This window comes from Diadema antillarum, unplaced genomic scaffold (assembly GCF_040938485.1).
Source record: "Diadema antillarum isolate AM-2024a unplaced genomic scaffold, OU_Dant_1.0 seq00000927_RagTag, whole genome shotgun sequence".
Classification (NCBI taxonomy): Eukaryota; Metazoa; Echinodermata; class Echinoidea; order Diadematoida; family Diadematidae; genus Diadema; species Diadema antillarum.
Window position 1 is genome coordinate 999,166 of NW_027271778.1, and position 21,092 is coordinate 1,020,257.

General features: G+C 39.4%; 1 protein-coding gene across 1 annotated transcript in view; it reads right to left on the reverse strand.

The window, feature by feature from the left end:
• The window catches only part of LOC139741416 (P2X purinoceptor 4-like), a 168,204-nt gene extending 149,739 nt beyond the window's left edge, over nucleotides 1-18,465 (reverse strand). Inside the window, exon 1 of the mRNA XM_071652001.1 lies at nucleotides 16,634-18,465. Coding sequence (XP_071508102.1) covers nucleotides 16,634-16,794 — 161 coding nt within the window. The 5' untranslated portion in view covers nucleotides 16,795-18,465. The remainder of the gene's footprint in view (nucleotides 1-16,633) is intronic.
• Nucleotides 18,466-21,092: the final 2,627 nt, after the last annotated feature.

The following is a 21,092-nucleotide window of genomic DNA, read 5'->3' on the forward strand; positions in this document are numbered from 1 at the left end:
GGACCGTTTCGTGAAACTTTTTGTCAGTGATTTACACTGACAAATGTTAAAAGCTACTGAAATCCTTGCGTCTGATTGGCTGATAGCAAATTTGTCGGTGAAAACCTCCGACGAACTCGATGATGAAACGCCCCCCTGGTCAACTTGTCTTCAACCTTCCTGAGAAAGACACAAACCACTATCAGTGGTAAATACGTCAAGAATAAAGGATAAAGACTAAATAGTTTCAAGTGGGGAGATACTCTCTTTTATCTTTCTTTTCAATAAATGTTTTACGTACAGGACTGTACTCTCTTAGGTCATCTGTAAAATAAAAAGAAGATGCTGTAGACGGCAACAATGAAGGGGTATACCAGGAACTGGAGCGATAATTTCTGGTCGACAGCTAATTTCTTTTGCCAAAGGAAAAATGTCATAAAATTGTCTGGTTGGACACAATGTCTCCGCAGAAATAGACATTTGTATGTGCAACGTAGTTTATCAATTATGTGCCTTTAGTTTCGTTGAATGAATTGAGAGACTTAATTAGGATATATCAAAGTCCTGAATTTAGAGACAACATTCTGTATATCAAGAACCCTGAATGTGTCCCAAAGATGGCAGGAAAAAAGGAAACTATTGACTGTTTCTACATTGTCATTCGAACAACAGAGTATACAACTTTATGTGCGAATACGAAATTAACTGACTCTTACTCCTAAACCATGTAAACTTGAGACTATAGATGTATGCAAAAAAGAAGTAGGACAGAAAACATGATCTCTCTCGCACGGGCTGGACAAATTGATTGACATGAATGCCCTACGACAACGACATGACTGGTATGGCGACAAGCTGACTCACGATGTAAGGCAATCTAAGGGGGAACTCCTGAAACCATTAAAACAAAAGGGTGCAGTGGATTGGTTTATGGATTCTCTTAAAAAAGGTCATGAGCTCAACTCCCGCAAGGTTTGAATATTCCTGGACATGGTGCTTTATCCGCATTGCCTCTCTCGACCCAGGTGTATAAGTGGTTACAGTTCGTTATTCCGAAGGTTCGTCATTCCGAAGGTTCGTTAATCCGAAAATGACATTAGGTTCGTAATTCCTCAAGTTCGTTTAGTACGCCCACTTTTCCCCCTTACATTATTTTCGGATAAACAAACCTAATTTCATTTTCGGAATAAGGGACCGTTGGAATAACGCCACTATGATTATGCTCGGATTAACGAACCCTATTTCATTTTCGGATTAACGAAAAGCTAGCTGTACGGAATTTGTGTTTTTCGGGAAAAACCCAAATCTTCGGAATAACGAACGTCACCCAAATAAAGTAGGTGTCTGGGAATTCTTAGGTAATAACGCTGGTAGGGACGTATTGAAGAGTAGTGCAAACACAGCAGAGGCTACCCTTGGTGAATAAGATCATACCATCACGTTATTACCATGCTGGTCTCAAGCAATTTCAGGGAATTATCCGGTGAGAATACGATCCGCCAGCATTTTAGAAGGGCAAGTACTCCATCCTAACCAACTAAAACATGGCTTGTCATCACATGCCGATTTATGCCAATCAGACAAATGCAGTTGACGTGGTTGTGCCCGGGAGATCATGCTGATCTACGAAGAATTAATCACAGAAAATATTGTGCTCTTGTTTGCCTTGGCGGACCGAATCTCTCATTTCTCTTCTTGGCACATTGCCAACGATAGAGTCGGCTGAAGACTGTTTCAGTGGGGAATATTGTCAGTGCAGATACTGCAAGCAAAAGGCCTAGCCGACCGAGAAGTTCGCCAACAGCTTCGGACAATGATCGAGTGTCAGGGTAAAGATGCATGCAGAAGCGACTGTCATGGTAAGTCCCATTTATATTAGTTGCTGACGGTTGTTGTTTTTTTTTCAAACTTCACTTCAAGTTGCTGAAGTGGTGTGGACCAGTGAGCCATATCAATATGAATCTGATGCTGTTGAGCTGCTTTATCACACACATTATTGCTCTATCAGGACCTGTTTGAATTATTGATGTCAAATGCAAGATCATTGATGCATGAAATGATCGTTTTGATCTGTAAAGTCGGGCAGAAAGAGGGCGGCCTATTATCATTATTTGCTCATTGCCGCGTAGAAAAATATGATGTCCCCAGTACAGTCATGTTGACACTGGGGATGCGCTCAAGATGTGTAAGGTGCCTTGTGCTGTTTTTTTTTTTTTAAGCGTGGCGTGGCGGACGACACGAAGCGAATGGCGACAAGGAGCCGTAAATAGGCGCCTGTCCCTCGCCGGAGATGACCTTCACAGCTTTGCGGCCCTGGCCATCTCATTGCCAAGGCTTCTTGATCTATACAGTATAAAAATCGATATTACAATGGAGTGCGAGTGACCAGGCCAGACCATCAGCTTGTGAGGGAGTACTGAGTATACCAGAATCACTGGTAGAGGGACGGAATTCAGGGGGATATCGATTTCTTACAGGTTTGACCGTTAACTTCGTGACTATATTCCATTACATATTCATATTTATGTGGGGATTTTTTCCTGGTGGGAGAACACGTTCCGAGACCATTACTGTCTTAAGCACAAGAACCACATTCTTCTTGTCTTTTCCTCTGCCTTTTTGTTCGTTGTCACAGTATATCTGCATATCTTGGTGAACTAATCATGTTGGTACATTGTGCGTACATCGTTACTGCTTCTTAAACTTGTAGTAAAATACATGACCTTCAATAGTATCATTATTTTTTTTTCTCCTCATTTCGTGTATCATTTTGCCTCCACTTCTGCTCCTGCTGTACGAATTTGAAACTCTTTATCTCTTCTGACACCAAGTCAAATTCTCATTTCTGCCTCTTCGGTCTTTACCCAAGTAGGCCTACTTTTTAAAGTTTGCCCTGGTCGCTTTCACACCCCCCCCCCCCCTTCCCGAAGGTAATCTTAAGGTCACCGGTGAGAGAAAGGGGAAGACAATGATTCAATAACACTTATAATAACAATGATGATGATAATGAATCAAAATGATTATTTCATAGACTATACTAAATGCAAGCTAATGCTTCCGCCTGGTTTATCAAGAGCTAAGCCGTCTAACGGTATGCGCCATCAAACGCGGCGTTGCTGTTGCTAAAACAGCATCACGAAGGCGCCCAAAAATGATGTTCGGAAACTCCAAAGTCAATTAAGTTAAGTAGTTAAAAGGAGGCATAATTGTTTGATCGTCATGCCACTGATGAAGAGATATCCGGCTGTGGTGCAGCCAGTCATTTTGTCTTCATTGCCCCTCCCGTGTCGTGTAATGACGAGTTCTATTAGTCGGCCGACTGCTGTGCAACCAGGCTCCAGAGCGAGATGGGCCGCTGGAGGGTGGATCATTTCATCAGTTAACCCTTTACGCTTCGTGAGAATCTTATCTCTGCACATTTCACCCCATGCTGTAGTGGTTACTTGCGAGTAACGGGTTAAATGGGCCATTCCTGATACCCAGCACCCTTGTATGATGACCAGTAATTTACCTATTTTATTGACTAAACCACGGAACAAATGGCTGTACTTAGGGCATGTACTTAAACAGGTTCCATCCCGTACTCCTTACATTACTGCGATGAAAGTGGCTTCATTATGGTAAATATGGACTCGATCACAGACTAATCAGCCAAAGCAGAATGAACTAACGATGTAGCAAGTTAACTATTTCTCATTGCCTTTACTTAGAAACCTTTTTCGGCGACAGTAGTACAAATGGCAAAATTAATTGGCGCAACACGTATGCATGACGAACTTATTTACACCAATAGACAACCTCTTTGAATATTGTTGCGTATTTTGTTTTTCTTTCAAGAGCACGGTCAGGCAGTTTCGAGGTCGCAGCACTTTCATCAAAGAGTAAGACTACACATTTGCTGGCTTTCATGTCAGTGTCATTCCTCAGTCACTCGGTATAACAATGTCAATACACGAGATGAATAAAATTCGATATCTCCCTGACAAATTTACTGTCAAAATATGTTTTCTTGCTGTGGTAAACTGGTCAGAGCGTAAAGAAAGAGAGAGAAAAAATCCACATGAGTGGACTTGACGTTCTGCTCATTTTCATGGTCGCTGCATTTTGTTTTCAATAGTTTATCAATAAAATTGTCTGTAGTGGCGGCAGCTTTGAATGCTTGAATTGACGAAACGAAGAGCACACATCATATCACCCTTCATCAAGCTGCATGCCACTATACCTCTCGTGGTTCATTCTCCGGAAGTATACTCCAAAGCTGCATGCACGCACTGCGTGTGAATACGGGGCGAGCAGCCATGGATTTTGAGCTTTATCAGAAGTTTAGAAAGAGAAACCCGCTTCGCCTCCAGTGGAGTACCGGTGATCATAAAAGAAGTGCCAACCACTTCGTTCTCATGTCAACAATGTACATGGGTAGCTAAATTTGAGCGAGTCGGGTGTTCGAGAGTGGGTATACGAAACAGGTACACAGACGGTTAAAAGGACACTAAAACAGACAGACAGACAGACAGACAGACTAGAACAACAAAAAATGATGACAGAGAAAAAGCATTTCAACATGTAGGTGTCAAGCCGAAGATATGACGATATGAGTAACATGAAGTGCAGAAGAGAGAAAGAAAAGCAACAAATGATAAAATGGAAAGAGATTGAGAAAGAGAAGGAGATCGAGAAAGGGAAAGAGAAACGATACATGGAACAGCAGTATTGAAGACAGATATACATGGGAAAAAAAAGATACAGCGAGAGTGTTAGGAAGGAGTACAAATCATGTATACAGAAAGATGAATATATATACTTCAAGTGCAAAAAGAGCCACGAAACATTTTACAAGGTGGAAAAATAGTAAACACTAACACCTCTTGATTAGTTGGGCGTTGATAAAATGATTGAGTTGTGATGAATATTTCGAAATAGATAGAAATGAGCGGTGACAGCAGTTTTTTTTTAATATTAGTGGTTGTGGGTGGAGTCCACCACTACAGTATAAGGCAACATTGTATTGTCCAGAAAAGTAGCAAGTTCTTAACCATGAACGCTGTGACTCATTGTACCCTTAAATGGAGTAATTGACGTTATGTAAAGGAAAACACGTTAACAACCACCCACGGATAATATAAAATTTAAGCAAGTGTACCGACACTGGCAACAAAAAGGCTGAACAACGTCGTTGTTGCTTTTCAACTTTCACCCACATCTTCGAGAAATGTGGGCGAAACCAAATAAGGAGGTGCTTGCCTACTACCTCCTTTGCAAAACTCGGCAGGTCAGGGCTCTCTATTTGATGTCAGTGCTATAAGGCTGCTTGTCACTGAAAGCGTTAGATAATCATTACGTGATAGAGATGGAAATTATTTTTCCGACAATAGAGTTTTGATTATAGTGTTTTGTTTTGTTTTTGTAAGGGGTATACTCCCAAAGTCTCGTTTTTCTGTTATTTTGAATAGTGTAATTTGTTATCGACAGTCATCAATTGGACAAAATGAGATTTACATTGACGAATCGATTGTAACAGCCGACAAAACCATAATACGTTCTTCCTACCAGGTTTAGGTTTACTCCCATTCCTCCATTTGAAATTGTCACATAATTAATCTCACTCAATATCAATGCCATGTGACAGACACGCTAAGTGAGGAATGGTTGTGACAGAAGCGAAACTTGAGCCCTGATTGATACAAACCTATCGTCTCCTCCTCGTGTTGATTTCGTAATAGGTATTTCTTATTAACAAAGCTACTGATATTTTGTGCCTCGTACACTGTAAAATTTCTTTATCATTCTGTAAATTGACACCTGCTCTAGGATTTTTTTTTGTTATTCAATTACCGACTGATGTATTGATCTGCTTTGCAGAAATCAATATGAATTTCTTCGCAAGATGGCGATGCTTTCGAAAGGAATTCGAAGACGAGAATTAGCAATACAGACTGTATTATTGTCACTACAGAATATCCAGCCTCTACCCCTCTTTCTCTCTCCTCCTGTGTCTACTTAGAGAGAAACAAAAAAATCCAGAGTATCATTGCAGCGTAAGGCACTGCTTCCAAAGAGTGCCTGACTATTGAATAAAGTGGGCCTATGAAACTACACAAATGTGTTCCCTTGTAGTCGTGCATTTTATGCCTGCAGCAAAAAACAAACAAACAAACAAACAAAGCAAAAAACAAACAAACACAAGAACAAAAAAGAAAAAACTGTGTGTAGCTTCTGCATCCCATACTACATAATGTGGGACAGAATAAATGTAGACTCTGGCTGCTTAGCTGCAATTGTGGTATATCTGATGAACGTGCATGCTGTTATCTACAAATTAAGCACTGCAGTTTACGTCTTATACTTCTTGTAGGACACAATTAGATGTTTACGATTGATATTTGGTTCGAGATGATGTTCGATGAAAAATTCAAACGGTGAGAGATTTTAATCCTGACAACCATCGTTACTGTTTTTTTTTTATTTGTTAGTAATTCACAAAGGACTACGATACAAAACAGTCCTTTCAAGTAATTGGTCTGGCTTTAAAATGTGAGGTGGCATGGGGAAATAAACCTGCACCAGTTCTAGAATCCTAAAAATGACATTGTCATGCGACACAGTTGTGATGCTCCCGTTTATTATCAATATTAAAGAAATTTGTGTCTGACTTGTGTTGGACTCATACAAGCAAGGGGACAAAACATCACTTAGAAACAGCATGTCCTTGCACAATATAGTTCTCGAAATTAGAACTCCAGATCTGCAGAGCTGAGCTTTCAAAACGATGAGAGGTGATGTAATAATGTTAAAGCCAAACGTGTTTGCTGACGAATGATGATTCAAGGTAAGATTGCAAGACTCAGTGACTTCCCATCACAACTGTTGGTCAGTTAATCGGACACATACTAGTAATCAATATTGGACACGTCGTGTGCGTTCATCCTGAAATTAATGAAATATACACAAACACACGCGCGCGCGCGCACTCACACTCACACATACACAAACACGCACATACATACAAATATACATAATAATACAAATCAAACGAACAAAAGGACCACAAGGGGAAGAGCTATTTGAATTCGCATGGAAATCTACTTTTGTCAGAGAGATTTCGACCTCTCATTCACACCATTAACCTTCGTCGAGTCTTTCTCGCTGATCCGTTTTACGTAACGTCTATCTTCTCAAAGAACCACTCACGCTATAATATGGTGTCCATGCACAGATTACCTTGGTCTTTCCTAGACAGCATTGTCAAGCACTTTCCCAAAGGTTCAATTACAGTCTGATTTTAACTTTTGCACCTTTCTCAAAGTATAGCTCGTCTCAACAGCGGGATCGCGAAGACCTCCGATTATCTATTCCATCATGCAGCGAATGACAATGACAAATTAATTTAATGATAATTGCAATAAATTGCGGTCAGGAGAAATCATATCATAATTATGCTCCTCATGATCTCGTTTGAGACTTAGAGATTCTCCTCGGCTCATTGTTTTTACATTCCTTTCTAAAGCTCTATATTCTTTACGGATTCTCTTCCCACACACTCTGAAAAAAAAGTTCAGAAAATCGATTTGATATGATCAAATACCTGACGTCACATAAACAACACAGAATGTATAATAGAGCCTACAATACAAGCGTTTCACAGTCACATGACCACAGCACCTCTTTTTATTTTTCAAAATTGACCACGTAATGAGATCTTAAATGATGAACCAACATTTTCATTGCCCTAATATTTCAGAAGGCTTGATAACTTCCACTCGTCATTTACTGATTTTGTCAGGCGTGTGTTACATCGTCCATTTAAGATAACTTCTTATTTTCCTCTGCAGTAAATTATTTGAAAACACAAGGATCAAACAAATTCTCTTCTTTTCTCTTATAATTTATCATGATCGGTCAATTAGAAATTGACTAGACAATTTGTGAGAAATCTGTCTGTCTGTCTATCTGTCTTTTTACCTTTCTTCTTCTCTTATTTTTTCTGTCTCTCTTCCTCTTCCTCTGATTCTATCTTCTACTCCTAAAATTGTCATAATGTAGTGAGTTTAAGTTTGATGAAATGACAGTTCAAAATCTCTCCTCGTGGTCACAGAATTTATTTCATCCCCAGTACAATCCCGTCGCAAGCCTTGACCATTTCAAGAGGTCGTTAATTCGAAGGAAGAATATAACTTTCCTGGTCATTCATATCTTTATAGTACTTTGTATTTGCCCTTACTTTCAGTCATTGGTATGCAATCCTTCTTTTTTTTCCGAAATTGTGATCGTACGTGGTCCCACGTTTTCACACTGTCTCTCGTGTATTTTGACAAAGAAAGTATTGAGAATATTGGGGTTGAAAGCTTATCTTTAGATGCTTCACAAATTTGAAAGTCTCCCATTTTAGTTTTTGCAATTCTTCTCATTATACACTGTAGTGTCAAAAAACAGCAGCAACAACAACATCATTTTAGAAACGGTGTTATATGTACGTATATTATCCTGATAAATACAGCATGATTTTAAAAACTTATTTATGCTGGAGAGTTTCTGCATTGACTTCAATATCATTTGACAGATCAATCAACGAAGTTTAACTTTTGCATATTCCACTTAAGCCAACATATGCGACACATAATGTATCTAAAGACTTACTAGATCATGCTCATGCAGATTTGGCTGCACAAATCCAATTGGAATCATGTCGAGAATGCAGCGAAATGTCAACGATATCGTCATGGCAGAATTCCAAGCCCCAAAAGACGGCAGCCTCGTGAGAATATGGAAAAGGAGTTAACTCCACACAGCCGAAGATTAAACAAAAATGAAGAAAAAAAGAGAAAAATATATCCTCGCGCTCGAGCTGTTGCAGTCACCAACATGATTTTGTATTTATTCTTTTTATTTTATTTTTTTTTCACATACACAGCAACTACATGATAGCGGTTCCTATTTTGACGAGAAATAATTTGGCAAATTGCATCTGTGCCGGCATCTGGGCCGGCTTCTGGGGTATGGGAAAATATAGTTACTTTTACCGTTATCATATTATATGTTTCGTCACATCATGAAAATCTATAGGGAGGACATGTAAACGACAACTAGACATTCTCCTAGTCATGGCATTTCAAATCAATTTTTATCAAGAGTTGATTGTCGAATCACTGTCTGAGGAACTATTTTAAGATCGTATACGAATATTGATAGCACCGTGCCATAAGCAACTGTCAAAGTGTGTATATGTGTTGGGGGTTTTATATACGTATCCCCTCTTCACTGATTTTAACCTCCAACCTCGGCAGAGACAATGATGGTCCGCCATTTTATCAAACATGGCAGTCTGTACACTGCGATATGACAGGTCCAATAAATTTTCATCCATTCAACCGATCACTTTGCCAGGACGAATTACGGAGCGGGATTGTGTACGGAGCAACGAACTACCGCCCATCAGTCCGCCCCAGGCAGGGAGCGCGGTGCAAGGGAAGTGCGCAATCAGAACGCTGCGAATCTGCACAACCGTATGAACTATAGGCACTGTGATGATTGCCTTCCACATGAATGATTATAACGTTAAATCCCCATCGCATAATGAGAAGTGATTACATCTTGATTGCGTTTGTGCGGTTATGTAAAAAGGCACGCGTGAACGAACCTGGGCTGTTCTTGAAGGAGTCCATGCTCAAATTGTTTCCTGTAAAACAGAATAACAGCAGCAAAAAAAAAGTTCTGGTTGTAAATTTCTATGCATGTTTCACTTCGTCAGGTAGAGAAATTCTTCCTGGAGAAGATGTGGCAAATAACATCGCTGGCTAAGAATGCAACACGTGGTCTCCTTGCCGTATGGTGCTCTATGATAGTCTGCAGAGAGACGGACCGAAGAAGACAAAATTCAAGACTCTCATTTCCCGTTTTTTTTTCCTCGCCGTTATGCAGTTTTCCTAGACCAGCATGCTCACGCTTTGTGCTTTAAAAATATTAGATTAGTTGTGTCTTTTTTTCTAACGTAAAAAGGTACTTAGTAATTGTAAATACGTTGTTTACGTCCTTTAACCTGTCTCTTGACGCATATAGGCGCGTGACGGTGTGCTAGGAGGAGCTGGCTTTGTGTGAACAAAAAGCGGTTGTCACACAGTTTACCGAGGAACAGATGGCTTCGACACGATGAAATACTAAAAGGTAGAGACGCCAGTTCGATATCATGGACACCAAGAAGTAAATGTGAATGTGTGAGGAGTGCCTGGGGGACAATGACTGGTGCATTTATAGAATGTCACTCAGTGGAATCAAGTGTTGGTTTCCGTCTGGAGCTGACAATAGCATCGATTCACTGGCAGGAAGTCGCACTTAGACAGTCTCGGAATCTCAAATATGAAATATTGTTTATGTTAAACCAGCTGCATATCTCTCTCTCCTCTCTCTCTCTCTCTCTCTTTATCTATCTGTCCATCTACCTCCCTACCTACATATATATTATCTGTTTGTCCGTCTATCTAGCTATATATATATCTACCTACCTATCTAACTATCTATGTATTTATCTATCTATCTATCTATTTTATCTATCTATATCTACCTATCTACCTATCTCGATCTCTATCTCTATCTATTCTATCTATCTCTATCTATCTATCTATCTATCTATCTATATATCTATCTGTCTGTCTGTCTGTCTGTCTGTGTATCTATCTGTCTCTATGTATCTATCTTTCTATTTCCCTCACATATGCATGTCTTCACACTTTCTGGTGTATGCCTGCATACATCTATAAATGTACATTGATCTTAAGCATCAAACGATGTTGAAAAAAAAAGAATATAGAAACTGACATGGATTTCATTGTGTGCTTATGAGCTGAGGCTATCTGTAGAGGCGCTACACATCACTTTATAAATTCCCTGAGGTTGTTCATGTATGATGCATAAGAAGTGCCACATTGAGATACAAGAGTTCATTAGTATGCAATAGTTTCTGTAGCTTCGCCTCATTGGTGCTCGACATTGAAAACCAAGGATACTCTTGTGAGCTAATCTGTTTCGAGGTATATGATCCAGGGAACTGGTGACCAAGGAAAACAAACATCAACTCACTAAGCTGTCCAAGTTTGTAAGTGACACCCGAAGAATTCGGGAACATAATAAGAACCATATCGAAAATTGCTATTCTTACCTCGTTTGCCATTTACAATGCACGCATCGAACCCTCTTGGACAAAACCGGCATATCTCCAGCCTGCAACTGAAGGTTCTTCGTGTTTGTAAATAGTTCTACGTACACATACATACATAAACACCCACAAAATGATACACACACCCATAATCACACACACACACACACACACACACACACACACACACACACACACCACGCACACTCATCTCACACACTCACACATGATTATAAACACACAAAACGCATACACATACACACACGAGCGGGCCCATGTGCGGACCAATGCAGGCCCTATATGCACATGGCTTTTTGGCGAGCATTGTAAATTGATCATTATAGGTCAATGATATTGATTATCATCAATAATACGTACCCCCCTCGTATTGCACACTTTGTGCTTCATATTAGTATAATATTCTGTAATAAATGTATTTTATATCTGTAATGAATAATGAATGGATTTTGTATTGTATAGGTAGGGTGATAAGATTACGTATTTTAAATTCTGATGAATTATTTTTGGGATCTATATTGTTAGAGATAATTAGTTAAGTGATGTTTTGTTTAAACATTTATTGTATGTAGGGAAGTTTTCATGACTGGATTTTTTTTATGTTGATTTTTTTGTATTTTGTATTTTGTATCCTTTTTTTAGTATGGTTTAGAGTTGGGGTACAGTGTTTTTCCCTTGTGATGAACACTATCATTGTATTTTTTCAACTGAAACAAAGACTTGTATTATTTTGCGTATAACATAAAATGTTACTTTATTATTGTATCATTTGATATCATTTGTAAGTTGTGTGTATACGATTGTGATAATAACCTAATTCATACTGTGTTGTGTTTTGTTGGAAAAAGGAGAATGAAATAAAATGAAATGAAATGAAATGAAATTGTAACGACGCTTCGGCCGCGACGAAGTAGATATTAGGTAGGGCCGTGTATGTATGGTGTATGTTTATTATAATTGTAACGACGCTTCGGTTGCGGCGAAGTAGAGATTAGGGCCGTGGTGTGTGTTTGTTGTTGCTGTTCAGTTGTTGATATCATCGTCGTTGTTGCGTGTTTGTTTGTTTGTTTGTTTGTTTGTTTGTTTGTTTGTTTGTTTGTTCGGTCGGTCGGTCGATCGATCGGTGGAGGCGAAGTTGCGATACAGTGAGATAAGGACGGCGGTCCCGGGGACTGAGTTATGGCGGGAGTTCACTGTATGAGATATACAAGTAGAGTTTATATTTTACGAGTGTTTTATAGTATAATATTAACTGTAATAAGTGTATTTTTGAATTACACCAGGGAGGTGAGAGGAATATTATGCATACCATATACTATGTTTATACACAGTAATCATTTACGGGCCGGTTATGTTCATTTTGATTTTCCCCTTTTGTATTGTTGAATATGTGTATCTATAGGATTTATATGATATATATGTATATGTATTTATATGTATATTTCTTCCGGGGCTTTTTTTATATAACATCGGATGTGAAATTATTATGATTATATTGGATGGATTTCATGCAATTTATTGGTAGTGAATTTCTGTAGATTCGTATAATTGAAAGATTGATTAGATTTTTTTTTTTTTTTTTTTTTGGTTAGGTTATATGTATATTGATATGAGTTCATTTTTTATCTTTTTGTTTTCTTTTCGTCCTGAAACAGCTGTTCAAATGTATTACGTTTGTGTGTAAATGTACGGACATGTATATATTTGTGTAACTGTCAACTGTGGTGTGATGGACAGGGTCCATTGTATTTCTTTCCTTGTACTTACTTGCCTGTGGGCAGGTAGTAACCTAGGATTGTTTATCACATGCTTTCATTTGCAAAGGGAGATGTTATATATATATAGGCCTACTAACATTGAGGTGCGGGAAAACTACAGCTGGCATTAATATTATGATAATTCACATCGCCAACACATTCACCTAAAACACGCACACACACACACACACACACACACACACACACATGCACACACACACTCACTCACTCACTCACAAACACAGTAAAGTTTAGTCTGTCCATCTGTCTGTCACTATACAGTCGCTGTGTACCTGATATAATTATGTATGCCTCGGCCAATGTTGTCTTAACATGCTAATTATAACGTTGAAGCTGCGATGTAGGCTATTTAATAGCTGACATTTTAGATCCATACAGTGATTGATCGAAGCAGAAAATGCCTATTTAGCATCGCTTGAGGTTCACCTAGTTTTCATGCCATCATATTCTGATTTTTTTTTCTCTAAATCACTGCACCACATCAGAAATTTGGACTCTTTTTTCTTGCATTTGCTGTATATAGATCTTGCGCGTAAAGCGTGGGTTAATCAGAAAGGAGTTTTACACTTTCGTCTACAATCAATCTGAATAAATTCATGACAGGCTGTCTTGTATACGCCGTTTCGCGATAGCTCATGCGCACTTTTCGGAAAATGTGTTTTACAAGATATATGGAATACATCAAGCTCAAACGAAGAATGAACTTGGAAAAACCATGTGACCAGAAAGGCTATAGTCAATTAACACTTGGGAAATATCCATTTCACTGCATTGACATGAATGCATAACAAGCCTATTGTATTATCATTGCAAAATAATATCAATACTTCACTTAAGATTTTGTTGCTGTCAGGTGGATGTGTTGGCAAGCACTATCTATAGGGATTACATGAATAATCATCTCATCACAGATGCTTATCTCGGTGAATTTAATCCCCCAAAAAAGAGAAAAGAAAATAAAGCTTGAATTGAGTGAGATGAAATTAAATTGAATTGTCGCCAGTTCCTTAAAAGGAAAAAAAAAAACAAATATTCATGAATTTGAATATTTTGATAAAGTAAACAGTTCTATTGCTGGGAATTGCCTAAGCGCAAGTATGATGGCACAGTGTAACAATATTATTTCGATTTCTCTATGATTAAAAGGCATTATGTATGTCATGACAAATAGATTGCATTCAACCCCCCCCCCCAAAAAAAAAAAAAAACATTGGCCTTCATTATAGTTGCTATTTTTTTTTTCAATTTAATTCAATTAAAGTAAATTTATTAAGAATTTTCTGCATTGACTATATATCAACAAATGAAATACAGTCATTTCTTTTTATTTTCAAGACAACAAAACATACGGTGTGTACATCCGAACATAATTGAGATATGCATGTACAGATTGGAGAAAAGAATAAGAAAACACGTCAATTGGGAACCACTCGGGATATAGTGAATCAAAATGACTGAATTATGGCACATGTATTGGGAGTGTGAATGCAGAAGACTGTCGTCAAATACTGTAAGCATAATTATAGCTTGAAGATACGACACATTGTAATTTGGGGGATGGGAGGAGGGGGTATGGAGGAGGAGGGGGACGGAGTAAAAGTGAATCACGAGGAGCAAATTCTCAACAAGTAATCTATACTTAATAGCTTTAAACGTAAGAAGCTTTTACACCTAGCTTAAGAACTGGTTAAGGTATGCGGCTTAGCTGTATTGTCAGAATATGGCAGCATTATCTCGCATTACGTGTATTTAACTGGTTCCCTACGAGGTTCTCAAATTCCGATGGACTTCTTGCAAGACCTATATACCACATTACTGTATAGGCAGTTTTCCGAAAGTTTTCCGAAATGACAGAAATTGCTAGAAATATACATGAAAGGTGAAAAAACAGACTTCAGAAGGAAAGATTGCTTCATTTCTTTCTTTCTATCTTTCATTTGGTTGTCAAGTGACAAAATGTATCGAATCACAAAGGATGATATTGCTCACCATAAATGCAATCGAGTATATGAAATATTTATAAGCTGACATGTATGCAAATACATGTGATACACATATTACATGTATGTGTGTAAATTATAATACGTAATGTATAATATAAGTGGTGTGTGGTGAGTGTGTGTGGGTGTGTGGGTGTGTGCGTGTGTGTGTGTGTGTTTGTGTGTGTGTGTGTGCTTGTGTACCCACACATACAGTCACCATTTTGAATAATAATTACCGTAGCAGGGGATTCTTCATAATTGTCCCTATAAGTACAAAATACTTTCAAGGGGCCTCCGAACATTTTCTTTTTTTTTTGGGGGGGGGGGGGGAGGGATGGGGTTTCAAGGGTCAAAGGGAAGAATCTTCATTAAGATCTTCCGATGGAACTCTATAAATGGAATGGGGTTTATGATCTCTCTTTTTTCTTTTTCTTTTTTTTTCCTCTATTTTTGCTTAAATGTCTAATGATTAGCTGGTCTCTTTCTGTGTAGTACTTCTTACTTTAACGTGATTTAAAATAAATCTGGCATAAATATGTTGTCGAGGAATTGGCCGGTGCACTGTATGTATGAAAATCTATAACTTTTTTCCAGCTGTCGACATCGTAAGGCGACATATATCACCTGTTTCTATAGGCATACTCAATGCTTTTTCACACTTGGAATCCAGTTCGAATACATGAATTGTTCCTTTGTCGATTTTGGGGACCGTAGTGATTGGCACGAACTAAAGAGGGTTTCTTATTTGGTACAGTGATTATGGTCATTCCCTCCTTTTCACTTGTACCCTTTTCTTGGGCGTATAATTCATCTGCTCTCGAGTCTTGTACGGAGAGCCGAGCGTCGATGCTGGTATAAGGAGGCTTCCAGTATGATTGACAGCAAGATAATAAATCATAGTCTGACGTCATTAATGCGAAATTATCATGGACCCTTTGTCACGAGTCACAATTTTAACCAAAATAGTCAACCCTATACTTCGAACAGATTCACAATCACGAATCGTTGTCTGTGATCTTGGGCCCAGAATCCTCTATATCGAAAATGAGCTTTTCGATCATTTCGGAGGTTAACGATTAGCAGTCGTATAGGGATGTCTCGTCTCGTGAGGTGTGAACAGCTATTGTGAATTGAGAACAGCTGTGAACAGTTGTCGCTGGTTGTGAATAGCTACTATATAGTATACCAAAAGCTGTTGCGATAGCTATTGTGCATTGCAATTATTGGAGAGCGCTTCAGGAAATTAAGCCCAGATCTAGCCCCTTACTAGTATATTCTTGGTACAAAACAATCGATAGCCCACCATGCGCCATGCGCAATAACAGCAGTTGCAACTCCATAGAGTTTGATGACATCAAACCACGTTTTGATAAAACGTTAGTTTGACCTAGCTTTACGGATTGGTGTGAAGCTCCTCCACCTGTCGAGGAATATCAAAACGTGAGGAGACCCAGAGTATACATCGCGAAATAATTTTCTTCCACTATGATCTTGCATCTTTCTGGTCTACATGCACGAATCAATAAAGAAATCGCAAATGTCATCTGACAGAACTAAGTGTGTAAATACTTCAGTGATTTCCCATACAATTTGACACAAACACGGACAGAAGTCCAGAACATTGACCATATAATCCAAGATTATCAAAGCATCTGCTCATTTCAAGAAGAGAACACAGTACGACTATTTCGATTCGCTTTACACAGATAAGCAAGAAAAAGGTCACTTACCCGAAGGCGTATAGCACAATGCCCATTTGAACTAGTCTGTTGATGGCGCCAACCTTTTTACTCTTTATCTGGACCATTTTAGGCGTGTCATAGTCAAAGAAAGTATCTGACATGGACGTCAGGAGAGCTGAAAATTTGGTGCTGGAACCCATTTTCGACATTGGTATTTGTTTCCCTGGACCTCAGAAACAGAATCAAAAATTTGGTTGACACCGAAGAGATATTCTCAGGTCAAGACGTCGGTATTTTGTTTTCTTTAGAAGTCCACAAGAATTCCTTGTTCGAGGGAGGCTTTATGAAGACGTCCAAGATAATTTTGCGTGAGAGATTTGATTCGATGAGATGCTAGCTGCGTAACAAAAATGACGTGAAGATGTAGGCGACTGCTTCTTCTTTCTGCTCGTCTTTGATAAATCCTTCTTGTTTTTTTCTCTCGAGAAAAGTTCAGCGATGGCATCCAAGAACCATTGTTCTAAATCATGATGATAACAATGATTAATTCATTCACTCAAAACTTTCAGGAACTGAAGGTTTAAAATGTGAACATTTCAGTCAGGTCTACCTAGAGACAAAGATATTAATTTGACAGTTGCAGAGTCTACCGCCACACCAGGTGAATGTTCTCAAAATGCTCGACTTGATAATAAAGGTCGCTTATTGTAGAGAGAACAAAACCATTTTGTTGACGACCACCAATGCCATGTAAGTACGCTGACCCTCTGGTAGACATCGAACCGGGGCCTAATGACTATTTTGTCAAATATTCATAAAGTTATTGACGCAGAACTGATAGAGGGCACACGTGTTACAGTTTCGTCTTTGTCAAGTCGGAAATTGGAGCTAGTTCTTCAGCCTAGAAGCGTTGGTGCCCACGCACGAATCGCTCACCTGGACTTCTCCACTCCTTACCCGTTCCTGCTTCGCACGATCCGCCCGGGGAGAGCTAGCCCATGCATACTTAAAGTATACATTACCCACGGAACACACGGGTCGATGTATGGAATGGGATAACGCGTGGAATCCCTCAGCTAGTCATACGAGTATCCTCACACAAACCGATAGTTTTCGATCATTCCCGATTTTAGATGGATAGTCACGTAATGGACGAAGAAATAGCCGTGCCAATGAAGACTCTGTTACACCATACCCATGAATCTTTCATGTAATAATCCGATTCGGTTGCGATTCGGAGGGGCAACACCAAGGATGAAGTGATAGTTAAAACAACATCAACACAAAAAGGCAAACAAGAAGTTCTTTGCAGCACCCTAATAATATCTAGATCTGCGTTTTGAGGGAGACAAGAGTCCGCAGTGAACGATGTTCGTGACGCTATTTAAGTCTTGCAATGTTAATCCACATAGATCAATGGATGTTCATGTAGAGCGTATCATGAATAGGTTCCCGATTTAATCAAGCGAAGCAGTGCTACCTTTTCCTCCAGTTGAAGCCTTCGACAAATGACTTTATATCAGATCAATGGGAGAGGAATACAGGTGGGTGAGCTATGAATATTGCGCCAACTCACACGCCATCACAAAATTCATTTTGCTCAAAGAATGTCACTTTCAAAGATATGCCAATGAGGAAGCGACAAATGGTTTGCTAATGAACAGAAGTGGTGACGATGAGGGCATCCAATTCGATTTTGTTTCCTATAAAAGCTAATGGCACGTGAACTCCCTCAAAGCGAACCTATTGCCCGTTTTAGCGTCATGATTCAACCTCCCATAGTATTTGCTCGGTGAAAAATTAATAAACTGCCGAAGGAAGTAGCGCGCCTGCTGCGACCGTGAACGTCCCGACTCGGAGAGACCGTTCCTCATGTACGGCTGCCTGATTCCAGTGCTGGAAAAAAATGAAATGGCGAGCCTACTCAGTGCCTCCTTGATCCGCGAGGCTCTGGTGAAGAAATGTAGGCCGAAGAACGGGCGTAAACTCGCGAACGAGGACGGACTCAAAGCTTTGAAAAGAAAAAAAAAAGAGGCCTATGAGTTGGTGACGTGGTATTCCTCGTCTCTTCGACTGGGCGACTCATTACTTATTTGTGATGGCGGCAGGTATGCTGTGATTGGTCGCCGAGTGCGGTATAGACGTCTTAAGAACGGAGAAGCAAAGTTTGGGGCGTGCGCGCGCAAATGCCGTTAGTTTACGTCAGCGTAAGACGTAAGCGAAATGGTGGTGTCCAGTGGAAGTCGATGATTTGTAATAACCGAGTCAGGGACATGGCTGCCGATCTTGCATACTTCAGTCACAAAGAGATTAATGCGCGTCGCTGTGGAAGAGCGGTCTTGTTGTAATGAATTGACTTTTCTTTCTCGTCTTCTGGTAGTATATTTCGTTTGGCGGGTATCTTCCCATTTCTTTCTGTCCGACGGGAACACATCGTTGGATCATTGATTGAATGCAGACATCGCAAAATTAGATTTTGAAATTTCTTTTAGATTCTCTTTTATTTGAAAGTTGAATGAAGAGTGACCTTTCATGGTCATGTCGACAAGTCATTATTGTTAAGGAAATAATCACTTCTTGCGGTCGTGAATTTAACGAGACCAATTTTCCCCAGGTAATCATTCGATATCGTGGTATCATCACTACTGTTATTTGGACTTCATGACATGATAAGGAACACATGGAAGAGACACTTTGTATTTTCTCCTAAGTCTTTTCAAGGATTTCATCAGTTAACTTGACCATCGATGTACTCCCATGGGTAAAGATTTACAGCAATCGACAACAATACTTGAAAGTCGTGATATCTTTTAGGGACTCTCATAGTCTATAGACACTACATGACCTCTGTTGAACGTATTAGATATGAATTTCGATATGTCTATCGTAATCATCGTTGACCGCAAATATAAAAAAGAAGGGAAACATCTTTTCCGACTATTGCTCGGTGGATTCAAAAGGCCAGAGTAGTTGGCGATACATCAAGAGCTTGGAAAACTACATAAGATATACATTTTACGCCAATTGGAAAATAGTTTCTATTTTCTTTTTGCTGGTTTTATCAAAATAGCAAAACGAATCAAATCAGTTCTTGTCTAATAAACAGTCGACAGCTTACAGCGACCAATGCCGTTGGGTTTTGAATATCTATTATGTCAATTTGAAGCGGCAGACATGACAATGGTATTTAAGAAGAAATAGGCACATTATAATGTGACCCTGAATCACAGCAGAAATCTTGTATGATAGAAAAGAAAATACTGCTTTGCAATCATACCTAAAAAGGTTAATGGCAAGATCAGAGAAAGGGCTCGGGTGCGCGTATTGTTTGAGTGAAAACAGTTCTGTCCTATTCTTTACGTAAATGAAGAATGAAAGGGTTTATCAGACCCAGCCACGACTTCTTTACCTCGAGTCTTGCCACTAATGACTCTGAATTAGTTTGACGAGAAGAAATAGAAAGCGAGGCAAATACAGAAGAAGGTGACGAAAATACGACTCTTCCCGTTCATTTTTTTTTTTTTTGGTCCTCTGTCTTCGTTGTGCATGCAATCAACAGGCGAGTTTTCATTAGCCCCTCCCCATATTCTACCAGATTTCTTACCATCAACTCGAGTTCTTTGAGATGGGCAAAGTTGAGATGGGAAGAGACACGGAAAGAGCGGCGGGGGAAATTGAAAAAGCGGGCAAGATGCGGGCAGGGAGGGTTGTGTTCCGGGCACCACTTGATTGGGAACACGAGTGGTGACTGTTGGGCGGGAAGCGAAGCAAAGGAACACAGTGCCGAGTTTTGTGATCACGGAAGGCGAGAGGTAATGAGTTTGGATGGCGGAGAAATTAGCACAAATAGGAACAGAAGAAAGGCAACAGGCAGGAGAAGAAGAAGAGCAGGGCACGTGTGGCGACCATGGGGAACCGAATATCGTTCTTCCAAATGCCTGCTGGCGTGCGTGATTTAGCTTACAGCCGCGCATCGCAATGTTTCCGATTTATATTTCGCATCGACGAGCTTCTGAAAACAACGAAAGGTATGATTGATTGTCCGTAAGTAATTCAGCCCAGCAGTACAAGAAATATCGGGTTTAATAATGATTATGATAAGGTGGTTGTTTCTTTCGTAAATGTCAGGCTATCTTCAGTATTCATAACGTATTCAACGGAGAAGTTGTCAGCCAGGATTAATGTTTATCAGCATTTTGAATAAAGTCTTAGAAGATATCCCTTGCACAAACAATAACAGCGTTAAATACACACACACACACACACACACACACACACACACACACACACACACACACACACACACACACACACACACACACACACACACACACAAAGTTCGGGTGCAGGCATAGCTAACAGCAAAATTCGTTTCTCATGTTGTGTTTATTTGTCACATTCATAAGCCTTGGAATTACCGCAGTACTGCCAAACTATATTGGAACATAACCATTGTTCATCCTAATGTAAAACAATATTTTGTAAAAGAGTGGCAAATATGCTTCTT